The sequence below is a fragment of the Cervus canadensis genome, chromosome 13 (assembly GCF_019320065.1).
Source record: "Cervus canadensis isolate Bull #8, Minnesota chromosome 13, ASM1932006v1, whole genome shotgun sequence".
Taxonomy (NCBI): Eukaryota; Metazoa; Chordata; class Mammalia; order Artiodactyla; family Cervidae; genus Cervus; species Cervus canadensis.
In genome coordinates this window covers 6,875,917-6,901,230 of record NC_057398.1, presented here as the reverse complement: position 1 = coordinate 6,901,230, position 25,314 = coordinate 6,875,917, and the positions used below count along the sequence as shown (strand labels likewise).

Below are 25,314 nucleotides of genomic sequence, written 5' to 3'. Positions count from 1 at the left end.
TCCTCAGGAACTGAGCCAACACCAGCTTCTACTCACAATATGTAAGTGATGACGCCGATGGACCAGCAGTCCACAGCCTTGCTGTAGGGTTTCTGGGCCAGCACTTCTGGAGCTGCAGTAAGCCAAAGGAAGAGTCAGGGGTGAAGGATCAGTGTCAAGGGTCAGGAAGAGGCTTAGAGAAGAGGACTAGGGTAGCACCTGGGATGGTGTTGATATTTAAGACTAGACATTCTCCTAGGACAGGGACGGTGTCTCTCCCAGCAGGCTAAATCTTTCTCCAGTACCCTGGGAGGTCCCGTGACAGGGCCCATGACTCCTCCATCAGACTGGGGATCTCCGGGGCTAGGTTTTCTGCTTCAGACTGAGTACTCTGGAGGCAGGGCCTGTAGCTTTCCACTCAGATGGGAGACCCCCAGGGCAGGGATTCTTTAGACAGGGAAATCTGCAAGGTAAGGACTTTTTCCTCTCACGAGATTGGGATCTCCCTGAAAACAGAAGTTCCCGTTAATTGAGGAGCTTCCAGAGGGCAGGTGGGAACTGCCCCATCAGTCTCTGTTACCTCCTGAGGGCAGGCCTCAGTCTTCCCCATCAGCCCAAGAGCTCCATGAGGGAATGGCCATGTCTTCCTCTGACTGGCAGCTCTGGGGCAGTAGTGAGCTGCCTTTGGTATTTATCCCAGATACCAGGGATTTGTATCCTGTGGACTCAAAACCTGTTGGTAAGTAACCAACCTCTCTTCTAGGGAGAGAGAAGATTCCCTCTGCTGAGTCAGGGTTATACTTCCCACTCCCAGCCCCAACCAGGTGATGAGTGAAGGGGGAGAGAGAAGGGGCAGACGTGGGTCCTCTGAGCTTTGGCTTTCTCCTTCCGAGAGCCCAGGAGTGCTCTCTCCTGGTGCCCTGCCTGTTGTCCCCTTTTGGGGGGCCCTGGAAGCCTACAGAGCTATGAGGCAGGGGGCCCCACTTGTGCCAGTTTCCTAGGGTATGTCCTTGGGTGTATATTTGGGTGCCCATATTTAAGTTCCTCAGATTCAAACTCAACACTGCACCTCCAGAATACCAGTAGTTGGGGGGGCTGAGGTCTCCTCCAGACTGGGAGAAAGGAGAGAGGGGGGCTACTGGCCAACCCCTCTGCAATCTACTCATCTCCGGATTTGCGATCTTGTTTCTATCCCTGGTCTAGGTGGAAAAACAAAAGCAGGAAGCCTTGCTGCAAAAATGAGAGCCAAAGTATAGACGGGGCAGTGGGAAGGCTCAGCGGTAGGATGTCTTTAAAAGATGTAGGGTTTGGGAGCAGGTGGAGGAGCTTCAGATAGAAAGTGAAAGTGAAAGCCACTCAGTCACGTCTGACTCTTTGTGACCCCGTGGACTATACAGTCCATGGAATTTTCCAGGCCAGAATACTAGAGTGGGTAGCTGTTCCTTTCATCAGGGGACTTTTCAACCCAGGGATCGAACCCGGGTCTCCCGCATTGCAGGTGGATTCTTTACCAGCTGAGCCACCAGGGAAGCCCAAGAATACAGGAGTGGGTAGGCCATTCCTTCTCCAGTGGATCTTCCTGACCCAGGAATCGAACTGGGGTCTCCTGAATGGCAGGCGGATTCTTTGCCAACTGAGCTACTCAAATCTTAGACCAGATAGATCGGGTGGCCCTAAACCTCACATGTGACTGTTATACTAGGATCACCACTGTCTCCTCACAGCAGTCTTTTTCTGTGAGTGATATCCATGTGGAGGAATGTAGCCAACTGGTCAACCTCCCTTCTGTCCCTAGACTCACCCACATAGCCTGGGGTCCCGCAGGCAGTGGACATGACACCACTCTGCTCCATCTTGGAGAGACCAAAGTCTGTGATCATGATCTTAGAATTCTCCTCGGGGGTGAGGTACAGGAGGTTTTCAGGCTGTGAGGAAACAGAAATATCATGTAATGTAGGATACAATCACCTGAAACATGCATTTCTTTCCTTTCCACAATACATAATTTCTTAGGAAGCTGCACGCTGGGCTCCTGATTTTTAAGGCCAGACTTATTTCCCTCCATCTTTCCTATCTTCTTCCTACCTGGACCTTCATTCACCATAACTCAGCACCTTGTATTTTGGTTTTGGCCCTGACTTTACTTAGCTTTATAGCTATTGATATACTAACCCTTCCTTCTTCTCATCCCCAACTACCCCAAAATTGTTTTATTCTTTGAGGAAACCAACCCTTATTTTGTCTGATCTCTCTAAACTCTGGTACATGTCTGGTGCGATGTTGACTCTCAGTAAGTCTTTATTAAATACTGTATTCAAGGAATAGCATGGATTATCTTGGTAACCTAGTAGGGTGAGGATAGTGAAAATCAGAAAAAGACTGAGGTGCAAATTAACAATGATTGTTCAGTCACCTGAGATTTGTTTCAGAATCTGAGAGTGAAAGGGACCTTAGGGATCATCTGGTCCAACTCTCTCGTTTTACAGAGCTTAGACTGCCCACGACTCATGCAGCTTCCCAAAGAATCATTCCATGTTTCCCCGAGGGCCCCGTCTCAGCACCTTTAAGTCTCTGTGGACGATGCCGTTCTCGTGGAGGTATTTCACAGCTGACAGCACCTGCTGGATCACCAGGCTGGCATCCTTCTCTGTGTAGACACCCCGTTCCAGAATCCGGTCAAAGAGCTCCCCGCCAGAAACACTGTGGACACAGGGTAAGTGCAGGAATCCAGTCCTTATTTCAAGTCAAAGGGACATGAATGCCTTTATTCTGGAGCTCTGGGGACATAGAGCTCTTTGATGGAGTAGGCAGGGTTCCACCCACCACCATTCAAGGGGTGCAGGGGGAACCACTCCCATCTCAGGATATATCCTTTGAGTACCTGGAGTGCTATCACTAGGAGTCATTTCTTTTAGCCAACCATTGACCTGTCTATGGAAACTTTTTTTTTTTTAGATGCAAAATACCACTGTTGAGGGTTTTGCAAGAAGTCAATTTTCAACTAATACAACATCGTAAATCAACTATATTCCAATCATTGCTTCCTGTGGACATATTTCACAGCTGCCTTCTTTCCTGGCCTGGGACATAAGGAGCCATGATGAAAGGGAGAAGTGAAGCTGAAATCAGACAAAGCAGAAAAGAGAAGGATGAGGCTAACTGGGCTTCTGCCAGGGTTTCTTTCCTCATTTTGGAAAATTGAGTTACCTAAAACTGAAATTATGAGGTGGAGTCATAGTAGTGTTTTTAGGCTCACACGGTACAGTATCTGAGGGTTCACAGGAGCTTTAGGATCAAGTCCAACCCTCACGTCTTGGATGTTCTCTAAACTACTTTTGCCAAGTTTTCTGTCAGTACTGGAACACATCAGTGGCAGAGAATTCCCTCCCTCCTAAGACAGATTGCTTTATTTTTCGTCATTTTCTTAATATTTCTGTGTATTATGATGGAAACTGACTCCCTGCAGTTTCTGCAAGCGACGTTGCTTGTGGATATCCACAGCGCCATGCAGCAATAAGGGAGCAGAAGTCTCTCTAATCAAAATGCACACCACCCTATTCTTTTTGTTTCTTCCTGGAGCTCTGGGCCCTGTTGTGGGAGCTGGAGACTCCTGAAAAAGACGCTCTTTGTACATGACTATGAATTCCTGACTCATAGCAGCATAGGTCCTGGAGTTGGTGCTCTGGAAGCCTTGACGGTACTTTGTGCATCCGTGTGTGCTTGATCGTGTCTGACTCTTTACCCTGTAGCCTGCTAGGCTCCTCTGTCCATGGCATTTTTCTAGCAAAATCCTGGAGTGGGTGGTCCTGTGACACAGGGATTGAACCCGTGTCTCCTGCATTGGCAGACAGATGCTTTAGCACTTGAGCCACCTGGGAGCCCTTGACAGTACTTTGGTGACATCTAAACCTGCCCACCCTCCCACCTGGGTGACTGTGTGCTAATTCTGTTGACTTGGTCTTATTAAGGTGCCCCCTGACCCCTGATCACTTGTTGCTGCTGCTCTGGGTCCCTCTAAGCTCACTCCCTTGGCTGCTTGCTACCACTATTCACTGGGCCTCATGTGAATCCAGGAGTTAATAGCCTGAGTAGACTCATTAAAATTCCCCGGGGAATCAGCCTATTCTTTAAAAAGACTGCATCCACCTTTGCTGAGATTGCAGGGTTAGTGTATATATGTGTGTGAGTTTGTGTGTGTGAGTGTGTGTACCTTATACACAGAAGCATCTCTGGACCTAAGGATGAGCCCTCGGGGCACGGACCAGCCCTACATCGGTCACTCTCAGGCATAGCTCTTATCTGGATGTCACCATCACATGGACACCTTTGCAATGTGGCACCATTTCTGTCCGACACGTGGACACACACACAATCTCAGCTTATTTTTAACACTGGGTGGCTCTCTTCTGAGAAAGTCATTCTTTCTATTGAATTGCTGTCTATCTACTTATGGCTTCTACTTTCATGGTAATTTTACCCTAGAGTGACGCTAAAATACTTAATACTCAGTTTAGAGAACATGGAGGCTTCCTGGTGGCTCAAACGGTAAAGAATTGGTCTGCAGTACAGTAAACTCACATTTGATCCCTGTGTTGGGAAGATCCCCTGGAGAAGGGAAAGGTTACCCACTCCAGTATCCTTGCCTGGGGAATTCCACGGACAGAGGAGCCTGGCGGGCCACAGTCCATGGGGTCACAAAGAGTCAGATACAACTGAGTGACTAACACTTTCACTTCACTTTCTTTAGAGAACATGGACTGTTGGGTCAAAATGGACTCAAGCCACAGTGCCAGAGGAAGGTTCTGGAGGCTTCCTGCTACGCTGGGCATTACCCTTCCAAATGTAGGGTTGTGAGGCCGTCCAGAAAGTCTGAGAGGCATAGGGAAGCAGGGAAGGATGGACATGTTAGGGCTATAGCCATTTACAGTCTGGCATTTCAACAAGTGGTGAGGCTACACTGGTACATACCAACTCAATTATCAGCCCTAGTTTTAACCCTCAGTCCACTCAGAACATGTCCACAACCAGAAAGAACTCTTGGCACTTCAAAGCCTCTTGAACTAATTCTTGACTTGTCTTTTAATCACCATCCTTCCCTTACCACCGACAGACCTCTTCTAGGCCTCTAAGGTCACACCAGACGTGTGTGGAGGAAGAGGTCCCCATGCACTTACAGCTGCATGACCAGGTAGTAGTGAGTGGTGCTCTCATAGATGTCCTCCAGGGTCACAATGTTCTCATGCTTGATCCTAAGGAAGAGAAGGGTCACCGTGAATGACATATGGTTCACGTGGTCCAGACAGAGAATGCAGATCTAGCCTAGATGGACTTTGATTTCTTTCAGAGACTTTTGAGGACAATGTTTAGGAAGACAGGGTCCTTGTGAAGCAGTAACAAAGAAATTCCAGAGAAAAGATTCCCAGCGTGGTGTTCAATTTGTATTTTTGAATGGGTAACTTATCCTCCTGACTTCAGGGAACAAACACCTCACTGTTACTCCAGGAATCTCTTTAAACTTTACCGAGAGAGAAAGCTAAAAGAACTGAGGGAAGCTGAGGGATCTTTGATCATTAGTTTATTCTACAAAATGGGTCTCCAGGTCTCTTTCAGAAACATTCCATCAAGTGTGATCCCTCAACAGTTGGGATGTAGGTTAGCTAAGCCTCCTCATGGATAACCTAGGAGGAAGCATTGCAAGATGATTGTTCCAGGATATTGTGAGTAAGACAGATGCTCATTTTGAGGGTCAGTTCCGTGGGATGCCTTAGATCAGTGGTTCTCAGCCTGGGGCTCTTTTGTCCCTCAGGGGATCTTTGACAGTATCTACTGACATTTTTGTTTGTCACAATTGGGGATGGGGGATTCAGTAGGTAGAGACAGGAATGTTGCTAAGCACCCTGCAATGCTTAGGAGAGCCCTCAACACAGCAAAGAATTAACTGGTCTAAAATGTCAGTAGCACCTAGGCCAAGAAACCCTGCCCCAGACTACCTTTGTCTGGGATTACTCAGAGGCTGAGTCAAGCAGAATAATCATATTAGTTGAGGGGTTGGTTTTGCAAGCAGCAATTCTGTGCATGCCCATCTAGGAGGAAAGTCTCTACCCAGGGGAAGAGGTAGTTTTACCCAGGGCTGTGCAGTACAAGGATTAACTTCAACTTGGAGACGATTGGACCTGAGTTCAGGTCCATTTGCTTCTTGGGTAATCTTGGCTGGTTTACTCAAACCTTTCAAACCTTGCTTTCCTTGTCTATAAAGTATATCTCTTCCATAGAATTATATCAGGATGAAAAGCGGTAAGACATGTACAGTGCTTAATACAGGGCTTGGGGAATAGTAAACACATAATCAAGAGTAGCTAGCATCTTGAAGATATTAAAAAAAATACAGACCCCATGTAGTGACTGTCTGATGGATTCATCTAAATTTATAAGCTGATGATGCTAACAGTAATTTATCGATGATTTACTCACTGAACAAATATTTATTGAATATCTATGCTGCTAGTGACTGGTGATACAATGAAATGATAAGAAGGACCAGTGAGCCTATAGTCTCTCTCTACCCTAATCTCCCGGAACCCCAGACCAACTCTTCTACCAGACACTGCTATGTAGAGATAGCTGGGTATTTATTCAATATATATAGAGGTAGGTGCATATTTATATTCAATATATTGCAACCAATTTCTATTTCATCTCAGCCTACACATCCTTTTCATTTGCTGTCCTAAGCAATAAATGATGTGACTGTCCATAGAACAGCTGAGTCTCAGGGTCTTTTTAATGCTTTCTTTCTTTTATACTCCTACCAACCACCTCTCTCTCTGAAATATCTCTTGAACTCAATCTTCCTGCCACCACGTGATCTTGCCACCACCTTTGGTCCTCATCCGTTGCCTCAGTTATTGAGAAAGTTTGGCAGTTGGTCTTCTGTCCTCTAGGCTGGCATCCTCCAATCCATCTACCACCATGCTTAAGAGGGAATGACTCTAAAATATAAACCGATCATGGAAATTTTGCCTTAAAACCCCTTGATGAATAAAGTCAGTATTCTTTATCACGGCATCCAACACCCTTTATTATCAGGTTCCCCTTCACCATTCTAGTTACATCTCCTATCCCTTGACGGGACTCACTCTCAGTTCAGGGGCTTCCAATTCTAACTCTCCCCTGATGTCCCTTGCCCTTCCATGATTCCATTAATAGTTACACTACACTTTATCTGACTTCTCTTTCTGCACTTCCCTTCCTGCCTCCATAAAATTCTACTCATCCATCAAGGTCTGTCCTCTTTGAAAATGTACCTAAAATCCATATTCATGAAGACACATATACAGGCAACATGAATCTCTTTCTTCTACACTCTGTCTTTGCTAGTGTGGCTCACAACCAATGGGGCTGGCATTTGTTACGGGCACCTCTGTCTCTGCTAACAGAGATATGAGTTCCTGAGGATAAAGAGTTTTTTTTTTACCTCATCTTTGTGGTCCTGATTCCTAATCACTTTTGGATTACTGTTGGGGCTCCACAGGGGTCTGGTTTACGAGTCCTGTTGTAAACATTTGATGATTTGTTAGTGTTGTCTCCATCGTAATAGTTGGAATGCTGAACCTACATTTGAGTTAGAAGAAATTGAGGCTCATTTCCAAATCTTGTACTTATTTCCTTAATTATTAATTCTTCCTAGTGTTGACTTTCAATTGATTTTTGGTCCTTTGAGCTAATTACTTTGTGGTCCATGTGCACAAACCAGCTTGGCTCTCAGTTGATCACTAATTGATCTGATGAAAAAACAAAAATGAACCAAGACAGCTGTCTGGCTAATATAGCTGATGGATCAAACTGACTCATCAGCTTAAGCAAAGGGAGTGATAATTTTGGGGGTGGAAGTCCCGCCTCAGTCTCTCTCAAAGGTAATTTGTGAAGGAAAGGTTGTGATCCCTTGGTTGTCCTTGACCAACACTAAGACCCACTCACTTTTTCAGCACAGCGATCTCATTCTCCAGGCTGCTGTCCCGGAAGGCAGGTGACTTTTTGATGCACTTCAGGGCAAAGAGCTTCCCAGTTACCCTTTGTTTCACCAGGAAGACTTCCGAGAAAGCTCCTCTGAGTAGAAAACACCAAGAGATAAACATTAGTACTGGCAGGCTAGGGAACATTGCTGGAGACAAAAGCAAAGGGCAGATGAAAGAAGGTGTGGCCGGTAACTTGTTTCATCATCATCATGGGCACCATGGCGGATCCTATCTGACATGCCATCGTATTCTTTGACTCAGGGCTAGGAGGCTGGTTGCTCTTGCCTAGTTCCACGAGTTTGGAATGATTCTCAGAAACTCTGCTTTAGGTCCGGAAATTGCTCCTCTTGGCAAACCCATTAAGGAGAGGTCACTGCCGATCTTAGTGAGGCAGCATGTGACAGATTCTGTAAAGAAGAGCCTAACTATATGCTTATAACCCCGGCTGCTGTCTCTGAGAGACTGAAGCTTGGTGGTTCCCCGGGCAGGGCAGCCCTCTGGAAGCTCCTTAGTAAAGGACTCACTAAGCTGCTTTCAAAACACAGAGCTCAAGTAATTTACACCAGAAACACCAAGGGTGGAGACACTCCAGCTGCCGGTGAAGATGCATGAACAAGTGCTACAAGTGTACATTCTGAGAAAACTTAACTAAATAAAAAAAGAAGAGAGGTCACCACAGAGTCATTTACTTGTCTTCTCCTAACATGGTGTGGGCTTCCTTGATAGTTGGACAAGACTCGTGAGAGTCCCTTGGACTGCAAGGAGATCCCACCAGTCCATCCTAAAGGAGATCAGTCCTGAATATTCTTTGGAAGGACTGATGCCGAAGCTGAAACTCCAACACCTTGGCCATCTGATGCGAAGAACTGACTCATTTGAAAAGACCCTGATGCTGGGAAGGATTGAAGGTGGGAGGAGAAGGGGATGACAGAGATGGTTGGATGGCATCACTGACTCAATGGATATGAGTTTGAGTGAACTCCGGGAGCTGGTGATGGACAGGGAGGCCTGGCGTGCTGCATTCCGTGGGATTGCAAAGAGTCGGCTATGACTGAACGACTGAACTGAACTGAACTGAAAGAATCTGCCTGCAATGTAGGAGACCCCGATTTGATTCCTGGGTCATGAAGGTCCGCTAGAGAAGGGATAGGTTACCCACTCCAGTATTCTTGGGCTTCTCTTGTGGCTCAACAGGTAGAGAAATTCGCCTGTGTTGCGGGAGACCTGGGTTCACTCCCTGGGTTGGGAAGATCCTTGGAGAAGGAAAAGGCTACCCACTCCAGTATTCTGGTCTAGAGAATTCCACAGACTGTATAGTCCATGGGGTCACAAAGAGTCAGACATGACTGAGCGACTTTCACTTTCAACATGGTGTGGTCACTGCTTGGCAGTTAGAAGTAGCACTGAGATGGGGCTCTAACATGAGACAGAAAAGACTCCTCTATCAGTTTTAGATGGTGATGACTACTGTGATACAACCATCAGCGGCAAAGGGGCTGAGCATCCCTTGCTCAGTAGTATCTGTGAGGACAAAAAGCAGAGCCCAGCCACTCTGGGCAGGCTGTCTGAAGGTGAAGAGGCTGGAACCCAGTGAGGACACAGGGTTGGATTCCAGACTGCAGGCTCCTTGGTTTAAGGGCAGCGTGGGGGGCGTGGTGGTGGGGGGTCCTCTAAAGGCAAGGCCATAATAACATTTAGTGAACAGTGGATGCTGGAGCCTGATGTTAGAACCTCAGATTTTGGGTAACAAGTCATATACCCAGTTTCTTCATCTGAAAAGTGAGAATGTCAATAATATCTGATTCATAGGGATGTTGAGAAGAGTATGTGAGTTAGTATGCATAAAGTGCATGCAAATGTAGCCTGACATCTAGTTAACTACATGCGTAAAGTACTATTACTGTTAGAAGTACAATTTTAGGGGGAGCACAGGCTAGTAACAAGAGGAGACAGAGTTTAGGTGAGGAAGTAGCTGAGCCATCCTCTCCCCTGCCATCTGGGGACTCCAGCATGGAGGCCAAGTGGCAATCCAGCTTCTGTAAGGACGTCCGGAATCGGCATTAGAAACGCTTGGTGTTTCACATGCCTGTTTCCTGTTTCCCCCAGCTGCACGTGGAACCGAGTTAATTAGAGCCTTCAGAGCTTGCTCTATTCATTCATTCATTCACTCATCCCTCCAATCAAGATTTACTGAGTCTTAGACACTAGAGATAAAAACCAAAGTTTTTATTCTGCTCTTAAGCAGCCTGTAAATTAGTGAAGAGCCCAGACAAACGGGCAATTAGCATTCACTTTGAAAAATGTTACTAGGCTTTCCGTGAATGCTGGTTGAGCTGACAGAACCTCTCTGTGTCAGGCCCTGGGATGAGTATTGGTCTGGCTTAGAATCTAGTGTGAGAAATAACACACAGACAGACCCGCAGGAAGTGCTGTGACCCCACAGGAAACAGACACTTAAGAGAGGGCCTCGGCTGTGCTTGGGAGGGTGGGTCACATACTGCGCAACCCCAGCAGAGGCCGTCACCTCAGAGCCACTGTATCCTTTCATACAATAATTACGATAACATTTTTGCTCTGGACAGCAAGCTAGAGAAAAGGACTACCCACCCCGCCCCCGCCGCCGCAATGTGTACAAAGCAACCTCTTGCGTCGGTTGAGAAGCACATCATCCGTGGCCCTCTGACTTAAGAACATGCCGAGCTCAGTCTTCAGGGCTCAGTGAGGGTGAGCCCAGGGCAAAATCAAGTTGGAAGTGATGCTTCAGGTGGGGGTGGGGAAGAAGCAGGATTAAAAGGCCTGCAAGTGCAGAACAGCAGGGAGGGGTGGGGCCGCTGGAGGGTGGTCCAGCCCCGTTTGTGACGGATGAGGCAGAGGATGAGGGGAGATGGATGTGGAGGGGCACCAGGTCCTATGCCTGGCTCTGGGTGGAAAAAGTTCATGTGTTTGTGTGATGGATGGATGGAGGGAAGGAGGTTGGATGGGTGAACGGACAGGAAGTTTGGACTGGGATTATCACTGCGTTCTACTCATCGTAAGACCTTGCTTTCCTTATTGTAAAAGGAGAGTTGAACCACATGGCCTGAAAGATTCCTTCCACCTGTGATGGTCTCAGGTTTGCCTTCAGATTTCTCCTTTTTGCCTGTATCTTTGGAACCACACGAGGATGGTTCCCTGATTTCAAAGCTGACACCCTCTCTGAGTCCACTTGGAAAATGAGATCAAACTAAGACCTTCCTGGGGGATCTATCCTGCAGTGGGTGGCATCTCCTAGGGTTGTGAGATGTTGTGGTAATTACTGCTCTTTCTGCTCAGACTGCTTTATGCATGGTGTGTGTGTGTGTGTGTGTGTATGTGTGTGAGGGGCAAGGGATTAGAAGACTTAACTGTGCCATCTGCCAGATGGGGGAGCAGAGAGCTAGTTTTGAGAGGCCAAGGTTGCGTGGGTCAGAAGGCAAGACGGGCCGAGCTTTGAGCTAAGAGCATTTGCTGTGATAGAACTTGATTTGAGTTTCCTGCTCTGGACAGTTTTCTGCTCTTGCTGGGAGTCTGGGTGTTAGAAAAGGAAGGGAGGAACCAAGAAGAAAAACCTCCTCCTGGGCCATGAAAAAAGGAGGCCTGGCCCTCGAAGACACATCCTCTGTAATGGATGAGTTTTGCCAAGTGTCCCTACAGCTGCCGAGGGCCCTGGAATTGTGGGTGATGTCTGGGCAGATTTCACAAAAGCCTCTTTCCCCTGATGGGTGGTTCCAGGGGAGCTGAGGACTAGGGGGAAGACACCTTCATCATGAGATCCTGGTGCTTCCTGAACGGGGGAAGTCGGCGCTGCCCAGCTGCCCCTCTGACATCACCCGACCTGGGAATTGCCACGGGGTCTGCAGCCTGGGGCTGCCTGTCCCCATCCCGAGCACCGCAGAGGCGTCTTCTCCTGAGCTTCTGTTCAGCCTTAGCTGCTGCGGCAGCTGTGACTTGCCCCGTCTTGTCCGTCTGCTCCCCTCATGTTAGTGCTGGGCTGGGCACGTCAGAGCCACCAACAACACAAAACAGATGGCTGGCCGCCGGGTCCTGGCCCTTTAAATTCCAGTTTAGTATTCTGAGACCAGGAAGCTGTATTTTTCAAAAACCCCCTAGATTGAAATGATGCTAGGAAATTATTCATTTTCTTGACTGTGACAGTGATACTGTGGATATAGGAGAAAATGCCTTTGTTCTTAGGCGGTGCAGACAGAAGGAGTCAGAGGTGATGTGTCATGATGTATGCAACTTGTTTACAAATCGTTCAGTGAAGTGTGTAAATTTGTGTATATTTGTGTAAAGCAAATATAGTGAAATGTGAACAATTATTGGACTCAGGTATAGCAGAGTTCACTGTACTATTATTTCCCCTTTACTTAACATTTTCATAGTTAAAAGTCAGAGGCATAATAAGCTCCCCAGGCAGCTCCCATGTCCCCTGGGGTTTAGAAGCTGCTTGGCAGACCTCACTGAGCTCCTTGAGGGTGGCACGCCTCTGTCTCCAACAGTCCTATAGCTCGAGTCTGAGCAGACGGTGAATACACTCTTGTCGACCTGGGCTTCTTTTCCCCTCTTTCTCTGGATTTTTGGGATGCTTAGCAAAGCATTTTTGATTCACTCATGAGCTGTCTTTCCTGCCCAAACGCCCCTGCTAACCACCCCTGCCTTGGCAAAGGCCCTTCACGGAGAGCGGATGCTCTGAGGCCCGGGGTGGCCGCTGAGACCCTCCTATGTGCTGAGTACCACCCTTGCCTGGGGTGGGAGGGCCCAGGGGTCTTCTCTCAGGGTTGACCCGGCTCCTCTCTGGTTTCAGTGACTGTGTGGGCAGCGTCATTGCCTGAGGTCACTGCCTCCTAGCCAGGCGGAGGGAGCTAAACTTAGCCAGAGTTGGCTCAAAGGAAAGCTGGCTTGTGTGGACAGCCCACGAAGGGCCCCTCGCATCCCTGGCCCAATTAGCCCAGACTAATTAGCTGACCAGCAGGAGTTCGGAGGCCATGGGAGCCGGTGGCCCGGAGCCGCTGCCAGCCTGCGTCAGAGGCTGGGGCCTCCTGGAGGCGAGGCAGGACTAAGCGGAGAGTCAGCCCCAGACAGGCGGTCTCTGCTCCCCCAGGCATGCATTCGCTGTCAAGGGGCAGGCACAGACACCCCAGAGGCGGGTAGGAGCTTGGCTATAACCTGACTTTATTTTTCCAACATGGTACTTCAGTACGCAGCCGAGAAGATGGTGGTGGTGGCGGTTGTGCATGTGTGCTCAGCCGTGTCTGACTCTTTGCGACCCCATGGACTGCAGCCCGCCAGGCTCCTCTGTCCACGGGATTCTCCAGGCAAGAATACTGGAGTGGGTCGCCGTGCCCTCCTCCAGGGGATCTTCCCAATCCAGGGATCAAACCCAGCAGACGGATTCTTCACTGTCTGAGCCACCAGGAAAGTCCAAGAATACTGGAGTGAGCAGCCTATCCCTTCTCCAGGGGAATCTTCCTGACCCAGGAATCGAACTGGGGTCTCCTGCATTGCAGGCGGATTCTTTACCAGCCGAGCTACCAGGGAAGCCCCAGAAGATGGTGATGGTGGGAGGCAATTCAGGTGTGTGTAACCCATTGGCTTCCAAGCCTCAGAAGCACCACCTTCTGTCGACAGCAGACAGTGGGTTTGACCTGTTCACTGGGGTGGGGAGTGGAATGAGGAAGCCAGGGGAGGAGGTCCAGGAAGGTTCAGGTCACAGGATCCCTGGAAGTGCTCCAGAACTCCTCTTCCCTGCAACCAGGGCAGGACTCACACGTTGTTATGGATCTGGAAGCAGGGCGGGGGCCTCGGGGGTGAGAAGGCAGAACCTTGGGGAGAGGGCTGAACTGACTCTGTATCACCCCAGGTGCCTTTCCCTGAATTCCCCGCTGAAGCCCCTCCTCTGCTCCTGCGACCTGTTGAGACAGTGTAGCTGCTGGCCCAGGACAGCTGTCTCCAACCACCGCCCCCCACACAGCAGGCAGCCCCAGCCTTGGCCCCGGGACTCACGAGCCCAGCACTTCCATGAAGATGAAGGTTTTCCGGATGTTGGTGGTCTGTTTCTTCCAGGAACTGCAGTCATCTTCTTCCTTTCGACCCATCGCCTCCAGAGTTGAAGCTTCTGGGGATGCTTGGTTTGAGGAAGGGAAGAAAGAGTCTGATCAGCTAATTTCTCCAATAGGATGAGAGCAAGTTGTAAGAAGGATCTATAACACTCACAACCTTCATGTAACAACTAGGAGTAAGGACAGAGAGCAAACTCTGGATAACTGGCAAAAATAAGTTACATTACCATGACAGATTTTATTGACAGTCCACTACATGCCCATTGGGCTTGTCCCATGCTCACAGGGTTTAGACTCTAGTAATGGAAACTCCCCCTTGTACGAATGTCTTTAAGGACAATAACACATTTATGAATAGATTAACATGGGACTATCCACCTTGATGGGGCTTCCCCACTGGCTCAGAGGGTAAAGCGTCTGCCTGCAATGTGGGTAGACCTGGGTTTGACCCCTGGGTTGGGAAGATCCCCTGGAGAAGGAAATGGCCACCTACTCCAGTATTCTTGCCTGGAGAATCCCATGGACAGAGGAGCCTGGTAGGCTACAGTCCATGGGGTCGCAAAGAGTTGGGCACGACTGAGTGACTTCACTTTCTTTCTTTCTATCCACCTTGAAGGGATCTGACCTGTATATGAAACTAGTGCTTCCCTGCTGGCTCAGACAGTGAAGAATCTGCCTGCAATGCTGGAGACCCAGGTTTGATCCCTAGGTGGGGAAGATCCCATGGAGAAGGAAATGACAGCCCAAAGTTTTTTTATTGATTCAGACTACCGAGTCAGCTGGACTTCTCTCTATTATCACAGCTTGGCTGCCTGCTCCAATCACTACTATTCTTAACTTCTCTCCTACTATTCTGAGTTAAGTGAATGAATAGTAGATGAATGAGCATTGTGTTGTTTCCTTTGCAACGCCCACAGAATTTAGCACAGTGCTGTAAAAATAGTTCCTCATTAAAATCTGAATGGAAATGTGCCCCGAGTTTATATTAGGCTTCTCTCAATATTAAATACTGTATTTATTCAACGGTCAGCACCTACGATGTGCCAGGGGCTGTATGTACCCTATCTGATTCCCCCTAAATAGTACCTTTGGTAAACTCTCTTCATCTGTCAGTGTGTGTTATTTGTTTTCCTGATTGACGTAATAAGAACTGGAGAGCCAGAGAAGTAGTCTTAGATCCTCGTGCAGTAGGTAGAGCAGATCTCAAATCTTTTATAAGGATGATTCAGGATGTATCTGAAGACCAGATCATCTAGCCAAGATTATAGGGCTGATGATCTGCATTTGATTTCTTATTCAAGATTAGGAACAGAAGCTATGTATCCCCTACTGTATTACACTGCATTCTAGCCTCCTGACGCCTAGTTCTGTGGTCTTTTTAGTGTTTTTTAATACGTTTCTAGACAAATGGGTTCCTGTTACATTTCACTGCAAGGTAACGTTGCTTGTGGTACTCAGGGTATAACCCAGTGGTCAGATGAAGAACGTAGGTGGTTGCCCTGGCTTTCAAAGGGCCAGAAGACTGGAGAAGTCAGGAACCAAGCAAGTGAGCTAATATGTACACAGTGACAAAGCCTGGGTAAACCATGAAAGAACAGAACCTGAGCTTGTTACAGAGACAGTCAGGTCTCCCTGGTCTTCTTTAGGGGAAGGTCAGGGAGGACTCGTGTCATAAAGTAGCTTCTAGGTTCTTTTCTGCATTTAAGTCATACCTGGGAGGCCTAAGACCCTGGAAATAAGAAGAATGTGACCAAGTGTGGTCCTTGCTAGGAGGAAGAGGCGTGGAAAGACTGACAATTCTGGCCCAAGTGGATCCTGGGAAGGAGATGGGGAGACAGATGGTGTAGCTGGCAGAAGTATACATTTTGGTTTTTAAACCTCTTGCAGTAAGCACCCATCCAGGACCAGAGGAGATCAAGGAATGTGGATGGGTGGGCTCCCCAGGACCCTGATGGTGGGAGACTGTAAGCCTAGGAGGAACTCCGACTGCAACCGCATTGAACAGTCACCTCTGGGCAGGCTTAGAGGTGGGTGGTAAAACAGTGTCACATGGCCTGCAGGGACTCCAGAAGCTCCCCAGGGCCCGAGGGGGCTGCAGCTGGCTTGGACAAGCTCGTGATGTCTAACCGTGCTCCATGCTCGGTGGCCCCATGTTGTTAGCATGGAATCAGCCACCATGGGAGTATTGACTCCATGGAAACAGGCAAATGCTACCAACAGGGCTTCTCTTCCCCTCCTTCCCTCAGCCCCCAAGAACCAGACGGTAAACATCTACCAGCTCACCTCTGCCCACGGCCCTGGAGAGGGGATATATAACTACCAGAGTGCCTGTCAACCAGAGTCCAGAAGAGACTGCTATAATCAGGGCTTCTTGGATGGAAGCAAATGTCTGCGATCAGGGCTTTAGTGGAAGGTGTCAGCATGACACCCTGGGGGCCAGATGGAGCCAGGTGCATGGCAGAGGTCACTGGACAGCCTCTGGCAAGATCCCTGAGAGCCGGGGTCCGAGGCCCCTGATAAGTCTGGGGTCCCCTTCTCCCTGCCACTAACAGGTTAAGTAAGTACCTTAGACATAGAAGGCCACCTTGAAATAGAACAGGAGGAAAGGTTATCTCAAGGCTGTGTATTTTCTTCAAAGACACTGGATCAGCTAAATGAGACACTTTATTAAACATGAGGTCATATGTTTATGGACAAGGTTACAATGGACAAGGTCAAATGTAAAGTTTTCCTTTTTGCTGTCTGGTAAGGCCTCCTCATGTGAAGAGTTGACTCACTGGAAAAGACCCTGATGCTGGGAGGGATTGGGGGCAGGAGAAGGGGACGACAGAGGATGAGATGACTGGATGGCATCACCGACTCGATGGACATGAGTTTGAGTGGATTCCGGGAGTTGGTGATGGACAGGGAGGCCTGGCGTGCTGCGATTCATGGGGTCGCAAAGAGTCAGACACGACTAAGCAACTGAATTGAACTGAACTGAACTGAAGGCTGGAGTTCATGGGGAAGGCTTTATAGGAATTAAAGAAGCTACATTTCCTTTGTACATTTCAGTCTAGTGTGTAAATGTGCAACTTGGCTATATAATACATGCTAAGTCACTTTAGTCATGTCTGACTCTGTGCAACCCTATGGACTGTAGCCGACCAGGCTCCTCTGTCTGTGGGATTCTCCAGGCAAGAATGCTGGAGTGGGTTGCCATGCCCTTCTCCACCCAGGGATTGAACCCATGTCTCTTACGTCGCCTCCCTTGGCAGATGGGTTCTTTACCGCTAGTGCCACCTGGGAAGCCCCAAAGAGGCTCTTATTATGAAAGACACATGTGGGCAATGATCAGCATTCTTTAGCATTGGGTCCAGCCACACGTAGACCCGGTGTACTCCTCCTTCATATCTCTAGGCCCATTGGTTGATTTGTTCCTTTCAGCAGGATGGCAGCCCAGAGGGACCACAGCAGCTGAGGGTCCAGGCATGGGCCAGCGGAGGACCCACCAGCAATGTGATGGGCTGATCTTGAACTTTGAGAGCACAGTCTCCGAGGTGGAGACAAATGAACTCTGACTGGCAGAGACTGCTTTGGGGAAAATGAAATATTAGAATAGAGGGCTATCTTTAGCCAGGTACTATTCTGCAGGTTCTTAGCCCCAAATCTAGCAGCTTCCACTTATCAGAGTTATTGGCAGCTGGACTTGGATCAAATGCATCTTACTGTCTAAACACACAACAGCCGAGAAGTCTTGAAGGCTGTAGGGGATGAGGGTCAAGGCTTGGACCTTAAAAGGAGCCAATTAACAGCATTAGTTTGTGCGACTCCCTCTGTGTCTCCCCCTCCATAGAACAACAGGCCTGCAGACACTTGGCCCTTTTCCAATTAAGGAGCCAACCAAGAGCCTTCTTTCCAGTGCACGCCCACCGACAGGGCGGGCATCACTCCCCTTTCTGGAGCCCCCTTGGATTGATGGTCTCACTCTCCAGGAGGCATCACCACTTCATTAGCAGCTCTGTACTCACTGTTCCTTCTTTCCCATTGCTCTTAAATAGCTTAAAAAACAGAGTATTCTTAGTCTAAGCTCAGTTATAGGAAAACATCTTTCCCGCCCACCCCTCCTCCCATACACTCCATCCTAACAATTCAGTTCCATCTTCCAAGCCACGTGGAAAGCTCAGGGCCCCCGTTTGAAACCCCACTTCAGTCCCACTTCATTCCCTCCTTGACCTTGGAGAAACCTCAGGACCTTGCGCTGGGGGCCTGACTGTGGACTCTGAGCTGGGGCGGGGCGGGGGGGGCCTGCTACTGCTGCCTCTTGCTTCTCTGCCTGAAAATCCTTCCCCTCCTCTCTCGACTTCTGTAATCGAGGCCCTTTCAGTGGAGGAAAAAAAAAAGAAAAACAAATTCTGAGGAGGTTGAAACTCCAATATTGTTTTCACTTGGTTCTAAAGTGATCCCCGCAGGGCAATGCCTGGCTCCTAGTTCCTGCTCCGTTGTGTGGTCTCCCGCAAGACCGTGGCCTTCCTGATCTCTTGAGAGAAACTTTCATAGCTGCGAGTGCGGGGAGGGGGGGAGGCCGGGAAGACCGCGGATGGAAAAGTTCTTCCTAAAGGACAGGCTGTACAGCCTTCGGGTGGGCGCTGCCCCTGATCATGACCCTTTCTGAGCTTCTGGGAATGGGCTGGTGGCATCCAGCCTGGCTATTTATGAGATGCTGGTGAGAGATGCTCAGGCTGTGAGCCTGGGGGGCAGGCATGCCTCACATACTTCTTCCACGGAACATTGCTGTCCTTCTCTCCTTCCCAGGCTCCATCTGGTCACAGGGGGCGGTGGAGGGGCGGGCAGTACTAGCTCTAGACAGAACTCGAAGGCAGAGGAAGCTTATCTTCAGGGCCCTCGCCATTGTCATCACCATATCCCAAAGGGATCAAGTCACATCCTGACCCCACCTACCCTGGGCCCTCTCTCCCTGGACCCTGCCTGCCCTGATCCGCATGGCTTCCTTAGCCGAAGTTTTCTATTTTGGGTCATAACCACATAAGACTCTGCTCTGAGGTGCTTTAAAAAAAAAAAAGGAATCAGCAGGGCTAATTGCTTCAGAGTGTCACTCCACCTGATCGAATGTCCCCAAATCTCAGGGGCACCACGTTTGAATCCAGAGGAATTCAATTCAGTGCAGTCCAAATGTATATCTCCCAAACCCACAGTAGGTTTCTAAGCTGGATTCAAGTAAACTGGGGGAGATGGACACAGGGAAGGGGAGAATCTTGGAGCAGCAGGTCTGCCGCCTAAACCCACAGATAATGGCTCTCAACTCTGTCTATGCGAAGGGCCTTCCCCAGGGTCTCACCTGAGGCTTCTGAGTGAGGAGGTGTGGATGACTCTGGGGGCATGCTGGGCAGGCCTCAGAGCCTTCCTGTGGGGCCAGGTGTGGCTCTTTCACAGACCCCAGAGGGATCAGCCCATCCTAAGACAGCTTCTGGAATTTTCCACTCCCTGAGAGCATGACTCAGAAAGGGCAGTGGGTCTTGGGAGGGGGGTTATCAGTTGGCTCATCTTTCATAGGAATGTACTCTCTGTCTCCAGGCTGGGGCACACAGAACCAGAGGAATATATACATTGTCTGGCCATAAAGGGGCTAAAAGACCAACGCTGGGACAGATTCTGGCCCAGGCCCCATGTTTTCCTGGACTAAACTGCACTTCTCATCATCCTCTGGACTGGGAAGTGCGCTGGAAAGAGGTCAAGTTCTGGCTCCAGTCTTGGCTCGGCTGTGAGCTGTGCAGCCCCAGGCAGAGTCCTGTACATCTCTGGGCTTTCACCTTTTCCTTAGTAGAAACAGGAAAATGAACTAGATTGGGGTTCCTTGACATTTGTTTATTTTTTAGAAATATTTGTCCCAGGAGATTCTGCAACCAAAGTGGATTTGCTATCCGCCACTTCTTGGAGAGTCAAGATCCGTGTTAGCTTATTAAAGGCTCTGAGAGTTTTAAAGACACCTGCTTCATGTTCCGTAAGCTGGCGTCTCCCAACTTTACGAGATTGTAATTGTAAATTCTTTCCTTATGCAACTCCTACAAGCATCCAGAAGACCTAGACTTGCTCAGAGCCTGCTGGGGAAAGTGGAGACTGGGCCAGCTCTGATGCTCTGTGATTGCATACTTGAGCAATATATGACATTTCCAGCAGCCTGCTGTCATCACTTACAGCCCTGCTCTTCTCCTGGTGCGCAGGCACGTGGCCGGGCCTTGTGCATGCTGTCAGAACCCATCTCCGACCATGGGCTGCAGCTCAAGTGGCTGGTCCGCTTTCCTGGGCCTGTGCCCTCGACCCAAAAGGCCCCTGGACACTTCTTGATGGACAGACCCTTCCAGGAACACCAGCTGCCTCCCCAGCCCTTCCCCTAATCTGGCGCCTCCAAAGCCAACTCTGCACGCCAGCTTCTGTCCACCCCCCCACCGCCCCCAGTCACTGAGGAAGGTTGTTTTTCAATTGCCTCCTGCAGTTTACTTCACTCTCAAACCCACATTTAAGTTTAATCAAACCCTGCCGCACTGACAAGCCAGAATTCACAATCTGCTTAAGGCTTACTGTGTGCCTCTTGTTGAGGAAATAAAGAGGAAATAAGGGGTTTGGTTGGCGGCTGAGGGGTCGACATATGAGTCACTGGAGAGAGCTGGGCGTGTTCCTTATTCTTCGTGTGTTCGGTTTTATCCTCTGCTGAATGGGACTAATGATCCCCGCTGTCTCTATTTCCCAGAATTCCTGTGGGTGTCCAATACATCAATGGGCACAAAAGCATGCTGCAGCCTATCAAGCCGTGAGCCCACTTTAGAGGCACGTGGATGGACCGCTGGGGGTAGGGGGAGAGGGGACACAATTTAAATAGGGGTGAGCACACGGCAGGAGACATGAGTCTGCTGTTTCCTCAGTGGGTCTCAGCTCCCACGTGCCTCTCAACTGTGACCCCTTCTCGCTGTGATTCTAAAGTGCCTGAGGACAAATAACACTTCATACATCATGGTCCTGAAATACAGACCAACGATTTTATCTGCTACTCTCCCCAAAAGAGATCGACTGGAGTACAGAGGGAGCCCTGCCCGAGTTGGGTTTCTCCGTGGGCTGATCTCCATCGGGGCACCTAGTTCTGAGCTGTGTTCAAGGGTCTCATTATTTTTTAAATTAATTAGTTAATTTTGATTGGCAGATAATTACTTTACAATATTGTGATGGTTTTTGCCGTACATAACCAACAGGAATCAGCCACAGGTATACATGTGTCTCCCCCATCCTGGACGCCCCCTCCCACCTCCCTCCCCACCCCATCCCTCTGGGTTGTCCCCGAGCACTGGCTTTGGGTGTCCTGCTTCATGCACCCAGCTTGCACTGGTCATCCATTTTGCATACGGTAATATACAAGTTTCAATGCTATTCTCTCACATCATCCCACCTAGGCTTAACTGTGTGTCTGCCACACTTTGCCTTTAAGACCCTTTCCCACACGGGAGGTGGGGGAGAGCGGGGGTGGGGGGCGCGTCGTTGGTACCCAAGTGGGGCTCGCTGTACTGCGCCCCTGGGAGGTTGAGAGGAGGGATCGCGGGGAGTGGAAGCAGGAGGAAGGACCGTCTTGAGCAGCGCCCGCACCCCGCCCCGCCCCAACCCCGTCGTTAGCTCGCATTCACGCAGGCGGCTGCCCGGCCCCAGCCCCCTCGCCCTTGACCAGCGGTTGTAGCGCCGGCTCGCAGCCTGTTTGCAGACAGCCGCCCTCCCTCATTCATGCCGCAGCTCATTCACTCCGCTGCCTCAGGCAGGCTGCGGCTGGGCCCCAGGGCTTATTTATTTCTGGCCGCTTGTCTGTGTGTGAATGGGGGACAGGGAGCCAGCGAGGCGCCGTCCTCCTAGAGCGAGATACATCTCCGTCGCCGCCGGGAATTGCACACAGACCCTCAGGTGCTCACTGCCGCAGACTGAACCCCTGGGCCATGCCTGTGCTGGGCGCTTTCCCTGAAATCTCTCTAATGTCTCTCAAGGGAGGGATCGTTGACCCCATTTTGCAGTGCAGGTACTGACAGGTGGAGATATTAAGAAAAATGACCTAAATCTAACACAGGAGGGGACAGAGCGGGGCACAAGCCCCAGCCCGTCAGACCCCCCGCAGCGGTCTCCCTGTCCACCCCGCACCCCTCCCCACGTGGAACCTGTTGCCTCTTTCCTGGAGGTGGTTGTTGGAATTTCACTTACCTCCGACCTCATCCTCAGGGTGCTCTCCTGTAACCCCACCACCAGACTGATTGCTCCTGGAACACGTGGCTGGCTCCCATGATCTGGGAAGCCTGGATCTCTCAGCTTTCTCAAATTTACGCCGAGGCTGGACATCTATCTAATGCCTAAGTGACTCCTGACTCCAGCTCAAACCTTGTCTCTCTCTAACCTTGAGCTTCTTTCCGAAAGTTTTGCCCTATCTTTCTAAAGAGTGCTCTTAATACACATACAAACACCCACACCCACACACAGCCATCTGAAGTGTAGTATCATGGAAAGGTCTCTGATTCTATCAGAAGATCTGGGTGCAAATACCGCTGTCATCAAACGGATACGACCAGTATCCAGTTTTGCCTGGTGGAGCCTCAGAGGAAATGCGATTCGCCCCACCAACCCTACGGGCTTGTCTTAAAGATGATTAGAAGCACACTCACTGTCAAGTGTGGTCCCCACATCAGGTATTACTAAGCGCTTTGTGCTATGGCCTGTGGGGTCTTGTCTTTGGTCCTAGATAAAGCTTCAGTCAAGTAAGACTGCCGGGGTCGGACTGTCTCCAGCCTCTGATATGAGAAAGATGGTCTCCTTACCCAAGAGGGAACCCTCTTGACTCCCGTGACCCTTCTCAGAGATTTTCCTCTTCATCAGTTGATCTGATTCCAGAACAAGCAGCAGGCCAGCCATGCGGTGCTGCCAGGGCAGCGGTGAGAGAGCCCGGACAACTGCCTCCGGGAGCTTCAGGGTTAATGTTCGTGCGTCAAAGTTACGTGGAGAGAAGGGGCCCCAGCGCGGATGGGGGTGGTGGTGGCGAGTCCAGACCTCCTGTGACCATTGTGACCTGAGAACTGAACTAGGGAAGTTGCAAGACGGAGGGGCAGACAGACGCGCCCCCGGGGAAGGTGAGGGAGGAGCCGCGTGACTGACGGCGGTGCCTGCGCTGAGCTCTGCATCCTAACGTAGCCGGGGACCGGCCAGGACGGACTGAGGCTGGTCTGCCTTCCTTGGGTCTGTGAAGCCACAGGCTGTTTACTAACCTCCTTTTCCACCCCCGCACTGGCTCTCCTAATCCTCACAACAACCGAACAGGTAGGGAGGACCAGAACAGGGCACTGCCCAATTTGACAGATGGGTCAGAGGTTAAGAGATGCAGGCAGGGCAGTGAGGATGCTGGAACTCCTGACACCCTGCACATGGCCGGCTCCTCCAGGCACAGAGCCGACAGGACTGTCCCTGGAATGCAGGCAGGCATGGCAGGTGAGGCGCATACGAATATTTTGCTCCCCTTTCTCTGCCCAGAAGGTTTCCACTCAAACCAGCCCTGAAGTTATGGCCAGATGACTGCCTGCCCCCCACCCCCCACGAGATTCCCTCCCAGACCTCCATTCAGACTTATCCTCCCAGGCAGCTACAACTTCCCTCTGACACCTCCAGAGTCAGGCAAAACCGGACCTGGGGCTGAAATCAACACCCAAGTTGCTTGCAGGAGTGGCTGTTCAAACCCACTCTCTTGGTTCCAGCTGCCTCCGGCCGAGGGAAAAAAGCTCCCCGGACCAAATAAAGAAGCAGGTTCATCTTACCCAGGGACTCCGAGAGAATGGTCCTTGCTGGTCCTCCCACTCCAGCTCCTACAGGTCTGGGAGGCTAAGCGGCTCCAGCGCTTCAACAATACACCGAATTAAAGGGGAGGAATGCAGAGGTTTTCTTCCCCAGGACCGTAACCAAGCAGCCTTAAAGGGGAGGAAAAGGAGCTAGGGCGGCTTGCATGTCTCCTTCCTTTCCTCTGCCTTTCCTTCCCTCTGAGCAGATCCAGAAAAAATCCTTTTGCCCAGGGCCCCACTTACGCTGCATGTGTGATTGTGTTTGTGTTGACATGTGTGATGCAGAGAGGGGAAGAATCAAAGGCAAAAACAAAATGACAAAGATTGCTATTGGCCTGAATGGGGTGGTAACAGAAAGTCAGAGACTGCCTGCCTCAGTCTCCTTCTTAACCACTCAGCAGCTGGTGTATGTTTCAGATATCTTCCAGAGCAATAAGACATCTATACTGGCTGCAGGTCCCCCCGGGTCTCACAGAACGGGAGGAGAAGCACTTGGATGTCCCTCGGGGGGACACGGTGCTGGACGGTTTCACCCGACATCGGTGATGCCTCCCCTGTTTCTAGAAGCAAAGCATTCCGATCCCCAAGTCTGCCATCCTCTTTTCAGTCCTAACCTGTTGGCCCCCAAGGAGACCATTCCCCTCCTTCTGGAAACTCTAAGCTTTTAAATTGTGCCTTTCCAGTTTTTATCACTTGGGGTTTTTGAATAAACAACACATTCCTATGGGTCGGCAATCAGGATTCTATTGAAAGCCATACCTAAAGGTGTCTCACCCCATCCACTCCCCGCCCACCCCGCCCTCTACAAGTGGCCGCTTCAATTAGTTTGTCCTGTGTCTCCAGCGTTTCATGCAGATGCAAACAAAAGAATATATATATTCCCTGCCCCCCTTTCTTATGTAAAAGGGGACATCTATTTTCATCTCCACAACCTTAATTCAGGTCCCCTTTCTCCTCTCTTGGGTCCTGTTGTAATAACCTAGATTCTAATTGGCCCCTGGGTGAGGAAGTCCACTGGGATAGTTAAAAGAGGCTCTGGAGAAGGCTTCTGGGTTGGATGCCTGCGTTGTCTATTAACTGGGTGTGTGACCTTGGACAAGTGGCTTAACCTCTCTGTGCCTCAGTTTTCTCATCTGGTCAATGGATGATCACTGAACTTATTTCATGCACTAGTGGAGTGGAGCAAGGCAGAAGGCTTAGAACAATGCCTGGCACTTGGTAGGTTGTCGGTGAGTGTGAGCTACCATTATTCTCTCTGCAACTTTAACTTTTGGTAGAATGATCCCCTCAAAAATATCCATTCCCTACAGAAAAAAATCCAAACACCTCATCCCATCATTGCAGGTGTTACAGGATCTGGCACGATAGTACCCTGCCCCCCTCCACCCCCGAGTC

General features: G+C 49.8%; 1 protein-coding gene across 2 annotated transcripts in view; it reads right to left on the bottom strand.

Moving 5' to 3' along the window:
• CAMK1G (calcium/calmodulin dependent protein kinase IG) overlaps window positions 1-23,981 on the bottom strand; it is a 31,017-nt gene extending 7,036 nt beyond the window's left edge. The window contains exons 1-7 of one of the 2 annotated variants that reach the window (XM_043485387.1): window positions 23,899-23,981; window positions 14,019-14,139; window positions 7,957-8,085; window positions 5,154-5,228; window positions 2,541-2,679; window positions 1,781-1,904; window positions 37-112 (exon numbers count right to left, since the gene is read on the bottom strand). In XM_043485387.1, the coding sequence (XP_043341322.1) occupies window positions 37-112; window positions 1,781-1,904; window positions 2,541-2,679; window positions 5,154-5,228; window positions 7,957-8,085; window positions 14,019-14,110 (635 nt within the window). In that variant the 5' untranslated portion in view covers window positions 14,111-14,139; window positions 23,899-23,981. Of the gene's footprint in view, window positions 1-36; window positions 113-1,780; window positions 1,905-2,540; window positions 2,680-5,153; window positions 5,229-7,956; window positions 8,086-14,018; window positions 14,140-22,911; window positions 23,033-23,898 lie in introns of those variants that run through there. The other variant, XM_043485386.1, reaches the window with a different exon arrangement.
• Window positions 23,982-25,314: the final 1,333 nt, after the last annotated feature.